Source organism: Passer montanus, unplaced genomic scaffold (genome assembly GCF_014805655.1).
Source record: "Passer montanus isolate IOZ18808 unplaced genomic scaffold, ASM1480565v1 scaffold10, whole genome shotgun sequence".
NCBI lineage: Eukaryota > Metazoa > Chordata > Aves > Passeriformes > Passeridae > Passer > Passer montanus.
This window is the reverse complement of record NW_024356505.1, coordinates 1,563,003-1,580,895: the sequence shown is the minus strand read 5'-3', so window position 1 is coordinate 1,580,895 and position 17,893 is coordinate 1,563,003. Positions and strand designations below refer to the sequence as shown.

Here is a 17,893-nt window from a genome sequence, read left to right as displayed (position 1 = left end):
AGTAAAAGTCATGATAAAATCACCAACTCCAGTGACAATAGTTTCTAGTTTGTTATATTTGGAATCAGAATTCATTATGAAGTTTATAAGAGCAGAGATTTAGCTTTACCTTTCAAGCAGAGTTAATTGTCTCCACAAAAATTTCCACTTCAGTGCTACGCATTTCAATATTGGGATCTGCAGTGTTGATAAGAAATCATAATTTTTTGAACTAGCTCCCACCAAGGTTATTGTTATGCTCCTTCCCAGCCCCATGTGCCAGCAGTGACAACTCAACCAAATATAGAAATTGGAACTGTGAGACTCTTATTCTTTATACTAGGTTTTGAAACTGAGGAATCATGTTAGATGTAGGAAATGGGAGGAGCCATTTCCTAGTGTCTTCTGTCCCGGCCACCATCAAATTCTCCTGGTGGTTCCCATCCTTGGTGGCTCGAGGTAACTTGGTGCATGCCGAGTCTGAGAAGCGTTACTGCCACATTTCTGTCCAGAGCCAAGTTATCTTCATGGAGAGATCCATAAAGACAAACTGTTCAGACTGTTCCACTGATGTTCCCCTATAGAGACTTTCCAGCTGTGCATCTCAGAAGAGAACCACACTGTTCTTCTGAAGCAACTCCTCAAGCCAAAGCATTTTTCCCCCATCAGATTAAATTGTACTAGCACCTATTAATTTTTTTCCCCCGAGGTCCGTACAAAAAACTTGGTACAGATCATTTTGTGCTCCTTTGTGGAGATATCCATGAATATCTACAATGAGTCATTTTAATAGCCATGAACTTTAATATGCACTTTAGAATTCAATAAAATGTATGGCACTAGAAGGAAAAGGCTTTTATGCCCCAAATTTTAAGTAAATTAAAATCCTTTAGCCCAGCAGTAAGCACCTCTTAGTCAGTCCCCAAAGTGTTACGCACAGCAGCATACCACGATCAGGAAAAAGACTTCATCATCCCCTGCTGAGTGTAAGTAAAGCAGTCTTTCAGAAGCCATGAAGAAAAAGCATTGGGTGATATTTTTGTTCTACTCCTGTGAATGCTCATAACACTATTGGTTTAGACTCATGAGCAGTATGTATATATGCTTCTTGTGCTTGTGATGCTGCCATCAAATGCATTGTTTATCTTAAAAATTCAGATATAAAGGTCATTTTGAGGTAATTCAGTAGGCACTGGATGTTCTTTGAGATAAGTAGTCCTAAAATGCTAGAAGTATAGAAGACTTTTTGTACATTTATTTTTACAATAAAAAAAAATTCCAGTAAAGAAAGTATTTACTTGATGTAGTATTTCAATTTATGCAGAATGGACCTTTCTGAACCAACTGAAACTGGTTTTATTATTGATGTCATTGAGGGCAGCTTTAGTGAAGACAAAAGCAACAAATACAGAAAAGCTAATTGTTTTTTAAGATTTTGATTTAAAAACTTATCAGTGACCTTTTGATTGCCATTGACTGTCATGTTGACAGTGTCATGATGTAAATGAGCTTGAGGAATAAAATGTCTTCTCACAGACAAAAGACATACTTGGTAAGGAAGTTTATTGACCCTGTCTGAGCTACCACTTTTTTGCAGGTGAATAGAGTACTCTTGAGGGTATTGATCCTGAAATGTTTTTGAGAATTGAATTTCCTCTTACACATACCAGTGTTCTGTCCAAAACTCCATTTTCAGGTAATAATTTCTGTCTGGTGATCCCAAGGCATCTTACAGCATGGCTATAGTTTTCTGCATCTCATGAGCTAAGCCAAAATTTTATTTACATATCCATCTTCCTTTTCACAGTTTCTCACACTTCATTTTTAAAGGCCAGTCTCAAATGAGTCTACTGAGTTTATTATGGAAAAAATTAAATATCTTAGTCCATAAGTTTCTCTTTCTTTTACTGAAAATCCATTTTAAGATAATTGCACCATTTATACTTTTCAATACTTTCCAGACCCAAATTTGAAGAAAGCATTTTGGGTTTGCAGTTTGCTTTACAGGCAAGTGAGAGTACAGCAAACTCGGCAGGAGCACTGAAAGATTGAAGCCTGCCTGTGTGTGGCCAAGCTGGGATATTGGTTCTTGGCTTCTGTCAGGGAGAAGTGAGTGAGTGCTCCTGGCTCAGGAGTCATTGCTGCCTCCAGGCAACGACTGAAAATGGGAATGGGGAAATCCTTGTCTTGCCTAAGAAGAAATGAAGGTGAGTGAGACAGTGCCTGCTGCTCAGAAGCATGGGAGTCCTCTGAAACAGAAGCAGCAGAAACCCCTCAAGGCCAAAATTAGAGTTGATTATTTGATTCCTCAGGCATTTTCCCTGGGACTTCCTTCAGCTTTTTCCCACTGTCCATACTCCTCCCCTTCCCATGACAAAAATGGGCTGCTTCTCTTGTTGGCACTTTGTCTCTTATGCTGCTCCTCTCCATCTTGCATCTGAGGATGGGAAGAGCACGTCACCTGCCAGCACCATGTTTTCAGTAATTCTTAGCAGCTTTACATTTGCTAGGGTGCACTTTGAAATGAATAAATGAGAACAAACTCAGTAGTTAGAGTGAGTGAGTACTGGGGCACAATTAAAGTTTGACGCATTTTTTTGGGATGCTCATCTTTTGCCCATTTTGCACATTACTTGAATTACTATTACCTCGTATTATTATTACCTGAGGTCATCACAATGTGCTATATTTTGTGAATTTGCTTAGATATGTAAAGAAAACAGATTTTTTTCAGCTTCTCTGCTGAGCTGTATGTCATAGATCCATGAGTCATTCTGTTATTCTGAATTTTTAAGGACTATTTTTTTAAAGTGGACATTAACGTTATGATTGCTTCAGCACTAGAGAGTTTTTATGCACTTTGAAAATTGCATTTCAGTAGAAAAACAACTAAAATTTTAAGTATAGACTCATTCATTTGAAAATGTCAAGTGGCCCCAAATACTGAAAACATTCAGAGCATTATACTTTTTTTTGTTTTGCACACAAAGCATAGCTTGCCTAGTTTCTCGTGCTGAGCATGCATAATGCATAGATTGAGCTGTTCAGATTTCCAGCACCTTGATTTTGTCAATAGTTTGCAAATGCAGAAACGCTTTCATGCAGCATTAATGATATAGTCTGTTTTCAATATGGAACCACTCGGATAATTTTGACAGTGTTTACTAGAATAGCATTGCATCCTTGGAAAGTTTGCTTGAGAGAAAAGTAGGTAGGGAGTTTTCCAAGAGGTTTGACACAGGAATGGCCAGAGCTCTCTTTTGAAAGATATTAAATGTTTGCTTTGTAGAAAAAAATTAAGTACTAGACTTCTATCTATATCTTTAAATGCCTAAACAGCTCTGTGAAGCTTATTTTTATGCAGGCCCAGAAGAAACTGAATGTGTAAATATTTCTATGTCTTTCTGAAAATCGTAGATCTACTGTCCATAGTTGGTAATTGCTTGTCTTTCTTTCTCTGTAGAATGGTGTCATCATGGAATTGTAGGGCTCTGCCAAAACGTGAATTTGCCTTAGTCACTGTTTTGTTCTAGGAACTTCTTGAAGAGCTACAGATATGAAAAGAGACCTGAAAAAAGTTGTGGATTTAATCCACCTAGCTTCAGACCCCATTGGGAGGATATAGATGTGAACTAAGCACAAATGGTTGATTTTCAGAAAACTGTTTGTATGAAACCTTACACAAATGGGTTTGGGAGCCTTTTTGTGTATATATTAGTGTCTGTTTTATGTACATGTATATATACACTTAAATATTTGCCATAATTGGACATCTCATATCCTACAGCGGTTAGAGGGTTTTTTTAGATTTTAAAATGTCTTTTTGATTGGATTGTTTAAGAGTATTTCTTACTTTTACTGTAACCTTGTATGGGTGTTTAGCATAGCTCAGAGCTTGAATGCTGCTTCACCTCCCTCTGTGGCTGTACAGTGCTCAAGCCCAGCTGGAAATTTTGTTACTGTGGTGTTTGTGATATTTCTATCAAGAATCGTCTATCTCTATACCAACTGATTTCATTAATCTCTCCACTGAAGCACCTTTGAAGCACTGACAAACCTTTTAATGAGACTGAGTTATTGCTAACTCAGAAATGCATTGTTTTATGTAGTAACACTTAAAAGAATATGGCTAAAGACAGTGCTTGGTTTGAGAAAAAATATATATAGTAATAGTATTCTGATTGTTTCATTGAAATGCATAAGTGCCTTTTCATTTCTCTGACAGGTAAATTGTTGGTTTTAAAACTTTCGTTTTGATATGAAATCCTAGTCAGGAGAGACTACCTCACCGTATTAAGCCATGTAAAAAAACCCCAGCATTAACTCTGTATTACCACACAGCTGAACAAAGGAGAATGCAGTTATATTCTTAAATTCTTACAAGATCTGCATATAATTATTTACTTTTCAGAAGTAACTACTGTATCCTCACATGCCCACATTCAAGAAGTAGCTGTGTTTTGTGCTGCCCTTCAGAGACCCCTGTCTAAAACAAATGCATTGATAAACAAAGCAAATAGCATCAGGGATGTGTTAAATGTGCCAGGAATTCCTTCTTGATCTTGATCAGTGATGCTGAAGGAATTAAACTGATGACTTTTCAAAGATTCTTTGAATGACATGGCACTGTTAAAAATCAGAATGTTGTTTAAAATAATTATAGAAAGACTAGGAAATCTCAGACTGTGTATAAAGCTCAGGGAAGTGTGTTTCAGGTCATTCTTCGTGGCCACAGTGAAACAGTGTAATTATCACTCACCCTACCTCATTAAGAATAGCTCTATAGAAGCAAATATATTTCCGCTCTTATTTTTAGTATTGGTAGTAAATTTCTTAATACAGGAAGACTAAAATTGCAGTGTTCAGATGTGATTTAAATGACTGTTTCGTTGTATTTTTTTCCTGCTGTGGGAAAAACAAAAGAAATATTTTCTCTTATGATAAAGCATCTTCTAAATTCATAGTAGCTAGAATTCAACTAGCAGCTCTAAATTCTAATTAACGCTTCTTCCAAAGCAGATGTCAGCTTCAATTCCTATTATATAAATTAATTTATCTCTGAATATGAGGTGCATGGAGAATATTATGGTGGATAGTTCTTCACCTGTGTGTCTACATCTTTTAATAATAAGATCCTTCTTAACTCATGGGAAAACATGTCTTAAATATGCTTTAGATTTTGCAGGGGTTTGAAGTAGGACATCAGAGAGTTTTGTTTGCAATCAAATTAAGGTGCCTTAATTCAGGAATTACAAAGTAATTAAGGATGAATTAGGAAAATTATCATTGTGTTTTCAAGTGAAGAAATTTTCATTCAGCAGTCATATGAGAATAGTCGAAGTCCATTGAGGCTTGAAGGTGAAGGTGGGGGCTAATATTAGTAATTTGTATTTCTTTTCTTACTAGCTTTTATATAATAATACTTTCCATTGCCTTTTAAATTTTTTATAAGACCTTTTCTTAGACTTAGCTATTTTTTTCACATTCCCAAGATTGAACAGCTGTCAGAACTAGAAAAGAGTTGCCCTACCTTTAGAAATAAGTTCCTAAAGCCTGGATCATGGAACTTATTATGCCCTTCTCCTAGCAGATCTCAAGGGGTCTTTAAACAGCAACAGAGAAGTTATGCTGCAAATGAAGATTTGAATCCAGAGCCATTTCTTTCAAGTGTCAAAGTTTTAATCATTCATAGTCAGTAATGCCAGCAAACCGAATGACAGAAAGATAACTCAGAGGACAGAGATCCTTTGTGTTCTAACTGAGATAAACCTGTTTGTTTACTGAACCATGAGATGCTGTAGCAGGTATCTTAAGATTTTCTGGTACAGTTAGAAAACAATATTTTGTATGAGACTAAGGGTATGTAATTTCCTGATTCTTTTGCAAAGTCATCTCGAGAAATAAATAACAATCTTTTTCACTGAGATTCATATCACTACTGGTTAGCTGCTAAGTGGCATGGTTGTACTGTTTTAAAGAGAAATATGGGGTTACTAAATTTATGCTTGGAAATAGCATTAATTCAGGGACAAATCATTTTTGGATGTGTTGATGAGAATTCTAAGTAATACTGCTGGACTCTATGGAGTTAGCTCATTGAGTCAGGAAGAACAGAATTTAGAGGCATCTACAGAAATTATTCTTTCAAAGATCCCTGCACTTACTTTTATGCCCCATGAGCCAAAATCAACACAGTTTTGTTATCTACTTTACAGTGTGCTCTTTGGTGGTGGATGCAGGTGGCCTGGCTGCATTCAAAAGAATAAATAAATGCCCAGTGGAATGGGTATCCCATGTCCAGAAAGTTTCTTTATTGAGATTTGCTTTGATGTAGGCATGAGTTACTGGTATTTTGAAATAACTGAATTGTGCTTGCCTTAGGAGCAGTGTGTTTGTTGCCTGTTATGGCAGAGGTGAGATGCTATTGCTGATGCCTGATCAGGAGGACTTTCATGGTGTTACTACTCTGGAGTGTTCAGTAGTGGCTTTTGCAGAGCCTCTCCTTGCACAGACTACAGCTCCCTAAAGGCACCAGTGAGACCAGGATGGCTTTAAATGATAGCTGCCATCATGCTAAATGACACTGGAAAGTGAGAAGCTGAAAGACCCATTAGCTGCTGATTTGTGTCATAGTTATCCTTCAAGGCAGGTCATGACAAGTTGTTGAGAGATATTAACCTGGATGCTAATGCCCAAGGAGGAGTTCAACTTCAGCATTAATCTTGTTTTGTGGCTTTTGTCAGTGTGGCATAAAGGTAGGTGTGTTGTAATTGATCTCCAAGCCAGAAAGGAGATGTTAATGTGTAGCCAGCACCAGAATAGTAAAAATGAAGACCAGTGGAATAATAGAGAATTCTTTGTTCATCTACGGAAAGATCTACAACTTCCTCAGCCAGCTGAGAACACGTTATTATATTGTCAAATGTTAGTAATTTTGCACTGATGCGTAGAAAATCATCTGCGAATTACCAGATAACCTGATAAATTCAGATCCACTAAATTACTTGGAATGGTTTTAGACACGCTGTGTCTAAAAATTGCAGTTCTCAAGGCTCCTATTTAGCTCCCCTCTAACTCCAGCAGTGCCTATGATTTTGCTGATATTCTTTACTGTGTCTCGCATACTCAGAAGTGCCGTAACCTTGATAAAACTAAGTCTCTATTTAATGTCCATGCTCCATCATTATCCACAAATCAAATATCAATATGGCCTTTGCGTCTTGTTGCAGTTCATTTTCTCAGGCATGTGTTGTGTGCTGCACAAGAGCCAGCAATAAGAGTCATTTCTTATAAGGCCACAGTTTATGTGGATGGCAGTGTCCCCAGAGTGGCAATATTTGCTGTGCAGCCAGTGGGTTGGTGGTCCCAGCATGCTTCCAGCCCTGTGTCTCCTCTGCCTGGAGACCACTCTGTGCAGCCAGGAGTGAGGCAAGTTGAGTTCCATGAATCCCTCCATTTAAGACTCTGTAACAAAGATAGAAAAGAACAATCTGAGATATGACATTTAAGCACATTACTGAGCATCATCCGAAGCCTGACCCTTGATTGGTAGAGCCCGATGTAATTCCTTGGATTTTAGCACACTGAAAAACAATTTAGGCCAGTGTGGGAAGGAGGTCTGGCCCATAATTTTTCACAGTAATGAAATCCCAGATGTCAGGTATCCCCTTTGCTTGTGTTGTCTTGGCTGAAAAAGAGATGATGACTCACAGTGAGTTTGTAGGTGAGTGAGCTATAGGATAGCATGAAGAGAGTAAATGCCAGTAAATCAGCAAACATGGATGGCCAAATGTGGCTGTAAATGGGAGTCCTGTACTTGTTCTCATAGCACATTTGGTGGTAAGGCTTTAATTATTTTAAAAACATTAGTGCAGGTATCCCATATTTCATGTGAAATAGCAATCTGTAATTGTGCCTCTCTAGGATTTTACATGGATGGATAAATATCCCCTAGCACAGGATCAGGGCCATAAAGGACAACCCCACTTTCCAGGAAGTGCCTTCCCCTCTCCCTCCATCAGGATCATAGATTCACTTGGTGACACCTCTCTGACATTTACTCTCTGAGATCCCACACTTCTGCCTCTGTGATGTATGATGTGGTAGTAAAGTCAAATTAATGCAGCTCTCAAGTCCAAACAGAGCCTGATGTCTTCTTTTGTAAAAGCAGGTTATAATTTTTGTTACCTACCCTGTAATTTTCAACCTATGAACATTTTCCCTTTAATTCTATTGTATCATTTGCATGCTCTGCCAAGCTGAACAGAGAAAACTCAAGTCTGCAGGTCACATTTTTTAGCAGAAGCAATACTCCCAAGGTATATGTTTGCTTAATTTTTCATCTTTAAATAGATAGGACTGCCCAAAAATTGAACATACTTGTCTAAGAGGGAGAGAAGAGTCATTAAAGGCACTGATGAAGTAGCAGTAATTTCAGGACAGATTTTCATGTATTGATTTTTAACTGTTGGAGAGAAATTGTGATGTTTTTGATAAAGTCCTGTGAAGACATGCACATTGTTTGTCAAACAAATCTCCATTTAGCTTTCAGTGGTAATCCAATCCAATCCAATCCAATCCAATCCAATCCAATCCAATCCAATCCAATCCAATCCAAACTCAGTGTCTGAGAATCACATTTTCCCAACAGTTTTTATTTTCTCCTAAACAACATTCTTGGTAGCAAATAAAAAGGTAGTTTCTAGTTATAGGAAGCAGGAACTGAGTCAGGTCTAGACCTCTAGAGATTCCAACTTGGCCCTGTGACTTCTGATCCTGGGTCTTGGCTTTCTCTGCCCCAGGCTCCTGATCTACCTCTGTGTCTGGAGCCACCAGAGGAGTGAACTGAAGCTGAAGGGGATCACACCTGGGCATGATAGAGGTGCTAGAAAAGCAAAGAGCAAGTGAGATGGGAGAAGCAATAAAGTAGAATTCTTTGCAATGTTTTCCTAAGAATTGAGGAATTCACATAATATGGAACTCTTACTGGCTGACATTTTACTATGATGATGTTTTTCCTCAGCAATAATAGGATGACCACTGATAAAAAGCAACTACACCATTAGGTTGATTATGCTATTGTGTGAGAAGAGTTGACCTTGCCCTGGTGTTAGACCTGTAACAAAAGAATCAGTACAAAACCAGGAAAAACTACTAGCTGCACTTTCTGAAGTTGTTGTTGGGAGGTAGGTTTAACTATTTAAACTGCTATGGGAAGTGTGCCTGCTCCCTCTGAACCTACGTGCACATTTACTGGGGTTCTAAGCCCTTAATGCTGGCACCAGGAGACATCTGTGATCCCCTTCTCTGCCCCTGTATAGATCATCCTTGGTACAGCCACAAGCTGAGGGTGTCCCAGCTCTTGCTGCTTCAGGCACTGGCTGGTGAGCCTACTGCAGGTACCACAGGACATGGTTGCTTTCCGAGTACCTCCTTTTTGTCTAAAAGACAACCAACTCTCAACTGCTCTTGCATGTAAAGGTTTAGTGAAACAAAACCAAATCCTCTGTCAGAAGCATGAAGAGCTGGCAGATAGTCTCTGAAACACTGAAGGAAATTTACCCTTGTATTTTCATCAAAATATGAAGCCATCACTGAGTGAAAAATTTTGTTACCTGTGATACATGAACTTAAAGATGTTTTTTCCTTTAGGAGGAAGAAATGCTGTTCATTGTCTTGCAGTTTTCAAATGGTTATTTTTTTATAAATCAATATTAAGATGCTGTGAGTGTGTGTTTTGTCACTGAATTACACATTTGTGTTCTGATAAAAGGAGAGCACTGTAGAAAAGAAAAAGGTGTCAAGTTAACTCATACTGAGCTTGTACAATGGTTTTCTTGTCTTTGATAGAAGCTAAAATAAAACAATGAATAACAAAGTGCGTTCACATAAAATGCCACTGGTGTTCAGCTGTCTGGGTTGCTTCTTTGGGTTTTGATGAAATCCAGAGGCAGTAATACATGTGCATTTACCAGACTTATGGTAGATAAAAGATCTGTCAGACTCAGCAGGAAGAGGATTTCTTGGACTGTAACAATGAAGATGCCCATGCTTCCCATTACTTCGCTATGGCCAGGTTTTTATTCTTGGGCTCTGTATAGCAACTAACCATGGAGAAATTCACCAGGAAACTTTAGTTCCTTTTCCTGTCAGGCAAACAAGATGCATCATGATATTTTAATCAAACCTACAACATTTAAAAATAATCTGCACTAGTTAATGTTTGTGTTACTATATAACATGAATTACTTTTTACTTGACCTTTTCTATAATATTTATCCCCAGATCTGCCATTGGGAAGCTGGGAGTGGAGGCATTCGAGGCAGTGTACAGCTGCCTCAAGCAAGCGAGACAGCAGAATGCCAGTGAGGAGGAGATCAGGAGCTCTTTGGAGAAACTGGTTTCTAGAGCAAGTGATTGCTTCGAAGTGGATCAGCTGCTGTACTTCGAGGAACAGCTGCAGGCTTCAGAGCCACATCTCCAGCTGTGACAGTGTGTCTGCAACAGCTGTGAATGGCACCGAGGAGGAGGGGAACTCCTTCAGACCAGCAGGCAAGTACAGGAGTATCGCTGGCCAAGGGCTATATACAAATCATGGACAGGACAGGACTGCTGAGGAACGAGTCTCAAGCTGTTTTACTTTCCAGCATCAGTCTCATTATGTGGTTATGTCAATAGGAAGATGCTAGCAGCTCACATCTCAGGCAGTAGACAAAGAACTTAATGTTGCAACAAAGCATATTGACTGTAGTTCCATCCAATCGCTATAAGCACACGTACCTTTGGTCGAAACAATGCTTGCTTATTTAGAATACAATCCCTGCTTGTAAGCCTTAAAGTACAATGCACAGAGCTCCATTATTAAGCTTAGAACTTTCTAATATCTTGTTAGATATACTTTTCTGTAGCTTAGGGAGTTATTCTAGAAAAGTGTTAATACACAGACCATTGTTCTATTTGTCCTTACTTTTCTACTTATATAATTTTTCTGCTGACAAATCTTATGGCTACTGCTTAGCAGTAATTGCTGTTCTACTGCCTTTGAGGCCTGCCTTTTGCAGCTTTCCCAAAACCCTCTGATTTTAAAGACTCCCACACATGAGGTATTTGGATGACACTGCTGAGGGTAATGTAGTACATAAGCATGTGGGTAAGCTCCATTTGAGAGTCCAGACTGCAGTGAGAAGTGGGTAAATATGGCACAAATTTCAGGAGCAGGAAGAAGAACAAATGTTTGTGTCACTGGAGGGAGGATTCACATTTACCTGTGTCCCCTTCTTCTGCCACTTAAAGCAAAGGAAGGGTGTTCTGGACTGTGGCTGGATGCCAGTCCTGCGCTCAGTGCATCACTGGCAAAGCTGCCTTTGATGGAATGATGCAGGATTAGACTCCAGCTGCTGTTGATGTCTGTGCTAACTTGTCCATATGATACTTAAGCTCATAATTTTTGTAATTTGGCTGATTTACTCTTAAACATATATGTATATGTAGGGCCACTCAGCCCCTAATTGTCTTGTTATTATTGATTGTTCAAAAGGGCTGCATTTAATCTGAGCTTTAAAGAAACTGTGGACATACATACATATGTGAATATTTATATACATATATGCATGCTCACATACACAGAGATAGGGATGTGTGTATTCATAATGGCAGAAATATGTCTGGTCATACACTGTTCCTGTCTAAAGAGTTTTGGATTAAATTCATTCAAAAATGGAACAATAAACTGATTTTTTTTTCTGCCTTGCAGATTGTTACTGTTAATGTTCTTTCTTAGTGTTTATGCTCCCTTCTTCATATGCATCCCACTCCTGCTGATTTCAACTCTCTATCAGGCTCTGATTATGCACTTAATGTTTTCCTTCTACCTCTTCCTTCCTTATTCTGCATTCTGAGCTCTTTCCTCCATCTGTGTAAGAGAATAAAGGTTAACAAAGTCATACAATTGGTAAAGGAATCTAAAATGAATTGTAGACCAAATGAATTTTAGGCATTGAGCCATTATCATAATCCTTATGCTTCCTGATTTTTCACCACAACTCTTAAAGGACTTTGGGACTGTACTAAATGAATTAGAAGAAATTCATAATAGGAATATAAAAAAAACCATTTCTATTTGACCTGAGTTATTTACAGTGAAGTATACCAGTATTGATGGTCAATTAAGCAGTGCTACTGAACCATCTTTAAAACATATGTTAAGAACAAAGCAAAAGGTAAGTAGAGTCATCTAAATGTATTTTAGCAGCAGCATAAGCTAAGGAAGCAAAAGGCACCTCCAGCTACAGATTATGTAGCACTGTACTTCCAGCTCAAAGTAATAAGACATTCTGGTATGTTTCAGCTTTTTCTAGCTTCAGCTTTTATTTAGAATACAGGGTGTTACAAGCCAGAGACTAAAGTCCACTATGATGTTCACTGAGGTAGGAAAACACATTTGTTTGTCAGGTTTCAGTCTCTTTCCTGTTACTTCTTCTTGACTCACACTCCCCATCCTTCTCAATGTTGTGTAGGTGTGCCTCATTCCATATTTTCTGCACATAACTTAAGATAATTTTAAAACAGAAGTGCTGAAGTCCAAGATACAGGAGGAGAGTTGGATGTTGCAGGGACTTTTAAGTCCAAAAGTGAACAATGAGTAACTGACACGGTGAGAATAATGTCAGAGGAAGATAATCTTCACTCCTTCTTTTACCTTTGCTGCTAGGTGATTTATCACAAAAACTTCAAAACCAGCCTCTGTAAGCAGTCAATGTGCTTTTTATTAGTGACAAAGACTTCTTCATGTTTTTTTCCATGCAGCTTACAAGAAAAAATACCTGGGTAAGAATGGGTCAGGATCCTGAAGACAGTCAAGGACTCAGATGATCATTAAAGGGAAACCTTTAAAACCTGAAAAACATGGTTCAGTCACTCAGATTGACTTCAGGGAAACAGTTGCTCTCTGATGAGCAGTATTTTCTTTCATTTGTTGCACAGGAAAAAGAGCTCACAGTGCCTTTTACGCTCACTTAGTTGCTTTCTGCTCTCTGCAGGGAATGACCTTCAAGGCATTTGGGGATCTGGAGGTTACTGGTTTACTGTTTGTATGCTTTAAACCATACTTTGCTTCATTTTGTGGGTTTTTTACATGAATCATAGTACAATTAGCCAATGTAGTACACACATTAAACACAGCAGGAAGTTTTTGCCTTTGAGCTGTAGTAAAAGCACAGAATTACATCCCATGGATTTAACAGAAATTTTTTACATTACTGTTTGACTTGCAAAGTTCCATTGCTGGTGGTCATTAGTAGAACTCTAAAAGGAAGGAGGAGGATTGTTGATATCATACATCTTCAGTAATAAAAAAGCAACAGAACTGCTGGAAGTAAATGTGAGGAAATAAATGTAAAGGCATTAAGTTGCTGGACATAAATCTTTATAAAAAGTCCCATTTAACCTACATATTTGTACCAAAAGCTTTGCAAGCATGAGGCAACCTTGCTGCCTTTTTTATTGATTCTCTTAAAAATGCTGCAAGATGAATTGCTTGGTGAAGAGATACTGAAAACAAAGGAAGTGGGGTGAGTATTTTTTAAATGTTTTGAGGCCTTAAACCTGGTATAAGGGTCCTGGAACTATAAAGGGAAAAACAACACCTGAGTTTTCTGATAAGAAAATATAACTGTCAGTTTCTTGTTGACAGCTGGATTAGGAGGCACGCCAATTCTATTTTTCACAGCAAACAAAAAGGAAATCCTTTCTTAGAGGTGATTGTTCTGCTGGATAATTTCTAGAAAGCATCAGAATTCCTCTCTGCAAGATGAAATAGAGATTCCCAGTGCCTGAAAATCCTGTCTGCAGGAAAGAACCTTCCTCCCTCGGGGACCAGGCTTTGTGACTGTTGCCCTGTAATGAACAGGCTCTCCCATCAAAACCACAAACCTGCACCTGGCACAGCAGGAGCTCACCCTTGGCTGCATCTCCAGCTCCACACATCACTGGGGCAATGGAGCATCAAGAGACACACAGGTGAAAAAAGGGTAGGAGGCAGCAAAGGGCCATATGGATAATGCAAAGGGTGACCTTTCATCTTTGATATAAATCAGCTCAGACTGATCTGTGGGTGCAACCACTGTTATCTGTGGGGATTTAGTGGGCAAGAGGAGAAAAGCTCAAACAGGAGATTTGTTTGGAAACAGGATAAATATGAACGAAGGCACATTTATCTTTGTTATTTTGTATGTAATATGTGTGCACAGCACAGCCTAACCTGAAAACTCCTTAACCTCTCTCCACTGAATAATCTTGTTTTTCAGGAGGGAGAAGTTCAGCACAAAGTTCCTGCATGTAATTATTGGTAGTAAGTAGAAGTCTAATGAAAATGCCCTCTCCAGATGCTGATTTGGCTGATGGTTATTCCTGTTCAGGAATATGACTGCCTTGGTAATAACTACCCAGATGTGCTGGATATAAGCACATAAGAAGAGCTGGCTAACAGCAAAGGCAGATTTATCTGTATTTATGTACAGACTAGTCAGGCACAGAGGGTGGGCAAGGGATGGAACGGGATGAAAAGGTTTGCAGGTTCCTTCCTCTTGCTCCTTCTCCTCATATGCTTAGTTACCACACCCAGTCCTACTTATTTTTGTCACTTTTTTGTGGCTGGGAGAATAAAGAGAGAGTGAATGGCCTTTTCTGAAGGCCACTGAATTATTTAAAATGAGACTAAGAATGAAAACCTAACAGGAAACCTTGCTGTAAGTGGTCACAGCAAGAGAAGACCATGCAAATGCTTCTGGTTCCTAGAACTAAGGGTCCAGTTTTCTTTTATCTGGGTTGGAATATGGCCGTCATGGCTGGGAAGTTAGTTAGTATTTACAGATAATTTTCCCTGTTAGCTCTGCAGACAGGTTTCAGTCCTCAGTTGCTCATGAATGATTAACTACAGCCTCCTGACTTCCAGTGCTCTCACACTGTGCAGTTGGTCACCTCCCCATCAGGTCAGAAAGCAGAAAGCAGGTCCTGGGAAAACTTCCAGCAGAAAGAGCAGTTGAGGGAAACAGACATTTAGTCAGCTGGTTTAAAAGTACACCTCTTGGGTAAATATTTTCCATTCCACTTGATGACACCTGGTCAGGTATTTCCAATGTTTTGCAATGTGCCAGAAACACACACTGTGATTATCATCCTGTAGATGAAATGGGCTTGACTTTGTTGGAATTTTTATTATTACATGTGTAGCTGTAATCAAAGTACAAAGGCATTGGTGTGCAAACAATAAAAAAAAATACCTCTGGAGAAAACTGGCAAATGAAAGAGAAGATTATTGCTTTGTACTAGTTAACTGTCCTATGTATTGATATAACATTCAGAAGCTGCAGTCTGTCTTGTGGAGCCTGAGAATGTCATATCTATGTAGATGTATCTACACAGAGAAATGAATTGTGACTCTCTCATGAACTGTCTATCCATCAGTCATCTCCCTCTACATCTAGGCATGCACACACAAACATATTTATATACATATGGGCCTGTATAGATCCTGATGTACAGCATGTCACCAAACCTTCAAGAATACATTTTCTCTCTTGATAAACGAAGTATCTGCCAGCTGCTCCAAAAAGTTCTTCTGAGCAGGTAAATACACAGCTGAATGAACCTTGAGCAGAAAAAAACCTGAATGTTTTGATCAGGTACTGCACCAGGCACCGTACAAAAGGGCTCCAAGGCAATCCCAGCCTCCCAGGCCTCCCAGCTGAATTGTCCAGCAGGAATATGAGGGGAAGATGGTTCAGAGAAGTAACCTGAGCTTGTGTAGCAAATGCAACAGGAAGCCAGCCAAGGTGAGCACTCCTCCTATCCTAACTTGATGCTGGGCCAGGCAGTCAGTGGTGGCTTCTGGATAGCAGGGTAAGGCAAGGCATAAAGGAGGATGCAGTGTTGTGAGATGGATTTTAATACAGAAACCCAGTATTTAATGAAATATGACTCTGTGACTGTGCATGGAAATGTGTGTGTGATGGACTGTCAATGAGGTGATTCTGTGCTAGAGCTTTATGCCCTAGAGGTGATCGAGTGCTATGAAGAAGCTGGGAATCTGTGAATTGCTCTCCTCTCTCCATTGCTATCTGCTGATCCCTCAAAAACTGCCTTACTGTACCATGGCATGCAGATATTCCCCTGGGCTGTGTTATTTCCTCTCAGCATCTCTAATATGAGTTCTATTTCAGGTTTTTTCATATAGAAATCTCTTTCTGGCTGAGGCTGCTCTATTGATCTGTGTCTATAAAGGGTCAGCAGTGTGAGAGTGGTCTTAAATAATGCATTGGAGTTTTCTCCCTCTGCTCTCAGTGAGTTCTGGGGAAATGCTCTGTAGAACTGCCATGGAATCTTCCTAGCTTGAACTGTCTCCGTTGGCTTGTCCTTTTTTCTCCCCAGATCCTCAAGGACAGAAAGCAAAGTGAACTCAAGGTGCTTAGTGTGTAGAATAGATGCTGTTATTTAATGTCCAGAGGCCATTCTTTAAATCAAGAGAGGCTGCTTCTCTTGTTTTGTAAGATGGTTTTGAGTGTGAGCATTATATTATTGATGCCTTTAGGCATCTGACAATCAGTGGCATAGTTTTGCCATCCTGTCTCTGCCAGTGAGTTGGTTTTTTTCCCCACCTCAAAACAAAGCCTGCTTGTTTTGAATGCTCTTTTGGAAGGAGCTTGGCTCTTGAGGCTGACAGTGAGAGCTCCTGACTCCCTAGAGGCCTAATTTTGTCAGTTACTCATGCATGTTCTTCTACAAACTGTCTTGGCAGCTGGGGACTGTGTTTCTGGGTGGGGGTGGTAGTCCAACAAGTGTAAGCAAGGGTGTTAAAATGATCCTTCTATTGCCTGAGGACAGCAGGAATCATGTCCAGGTAGCACAGTGGGAATGGAGACAGCCAGAGCAGCGCCAGGCCTGAACATCTCCCTGGTGCTGCTGGAGGATCTGCCAGGGTTTGCTGCATCCCAGGTGGGCCAGGAGAGTCAGGGACCCTCTGGATTCAAGTTCAGTGCTTGCTGTTTTGTACTACTGCAGAGAGGAGATTCATGGAGAGCAAACCCTTGTAAAGACAATGAGTCTCCAGACTACCTAATGACTACATAATGAGTGTCTAAGCACTGCACCATTATTGATTTTTAATTGCCTTCTTTCTGGCTTTGTGCTAGAAAATGAAAAAGGAGCAAATACTACACGTAATGAGGGAAGATGATTAAAAAGTAATACCTAAGAGACACCCAGTCGTTTGTGGAAAAGACCACAAGAATAATGTGATGTGAGAAACCAGCACTGCTGTGTCCCTGCCACCTCTTTGGATTTTTACAGCTGTTAAAAATTGAAGTTGTTTTCAGTGAGATCTAGCAGAAAAACAGATTATTTGGTATCAGCAATGTAATTAAACTTATGGATTTTATTAACTCAATAAATATTGGTTAATTGCCACTGCATGGAAATTCCAGTCCACTTCACCAGGTCAGTGCAGATGGACATTTCAGAGGTTGCTCTTTAGCACTGTGCCCTTTCTGATGTCTGCTCAGATTATTTTTGACTGCATTGAGTGAATGTGCATTACTTTGAGCAGTAGACAGCAGAAAGCAATTGAGAGCAGACCAAATGAGCCCTAAATCCATCAAGCATTTAAGCATGTGCTTAGCTGTGAATGCCAGCCTCACTGCTGCACAATTGCCAGGGAAACAGGGAGCACTGGGTTGCTGTAAAGAGCAAAACACAGCACAGGAACTCTTTGCTCATAAAAGAGGTAGCTCTTCAGAGCTAGAAGCCCACCTTTGAAGCTACAAACATTCAGAAGGCTGAGAAGACCTCCAACCACTGAGACAGTGGCTCAGCCTGGTGGCCCAATCAGCTGAAATAAATTAATATAGATTTATATAATCAA

The 17,893-nt window shown here is 39.4% G+C and overlaps 1 protein-coding gene across 5 annotated transcripts in view; it reads left to right on the top strand.

Moving 5' to 3' along the window:
* The window catches only part of NEK11 (NIMA related kinase 11), an 82,931-nt gene extending 71,201 nt beyond the window's left edge, over nucleotides 1–11,730 (top strand). For 4 of the 5 annotated variants that reach the window (XM_039706888.1, XM_039706909.1, XM_039706877.1 and 1 more), the window contains one exon: nucleotides 10,264–11,730. In XM_039706888.1, the coding sequence (XP_039562822.1) occupies nucleotides 10,264–10,667 (404 nt within the window). In that variant the 3' untranslated portion in view covers nucleotides 10,668–11,730. The remainder of the gene's footprint in view (nucleotides 1–10,263) is intronic. The other variant, XM_039706899.1, reaches the window with a different exon arrangement.
* Nucleotides 11,731–17,893: the final 6,163 nt, after the last annotated feature.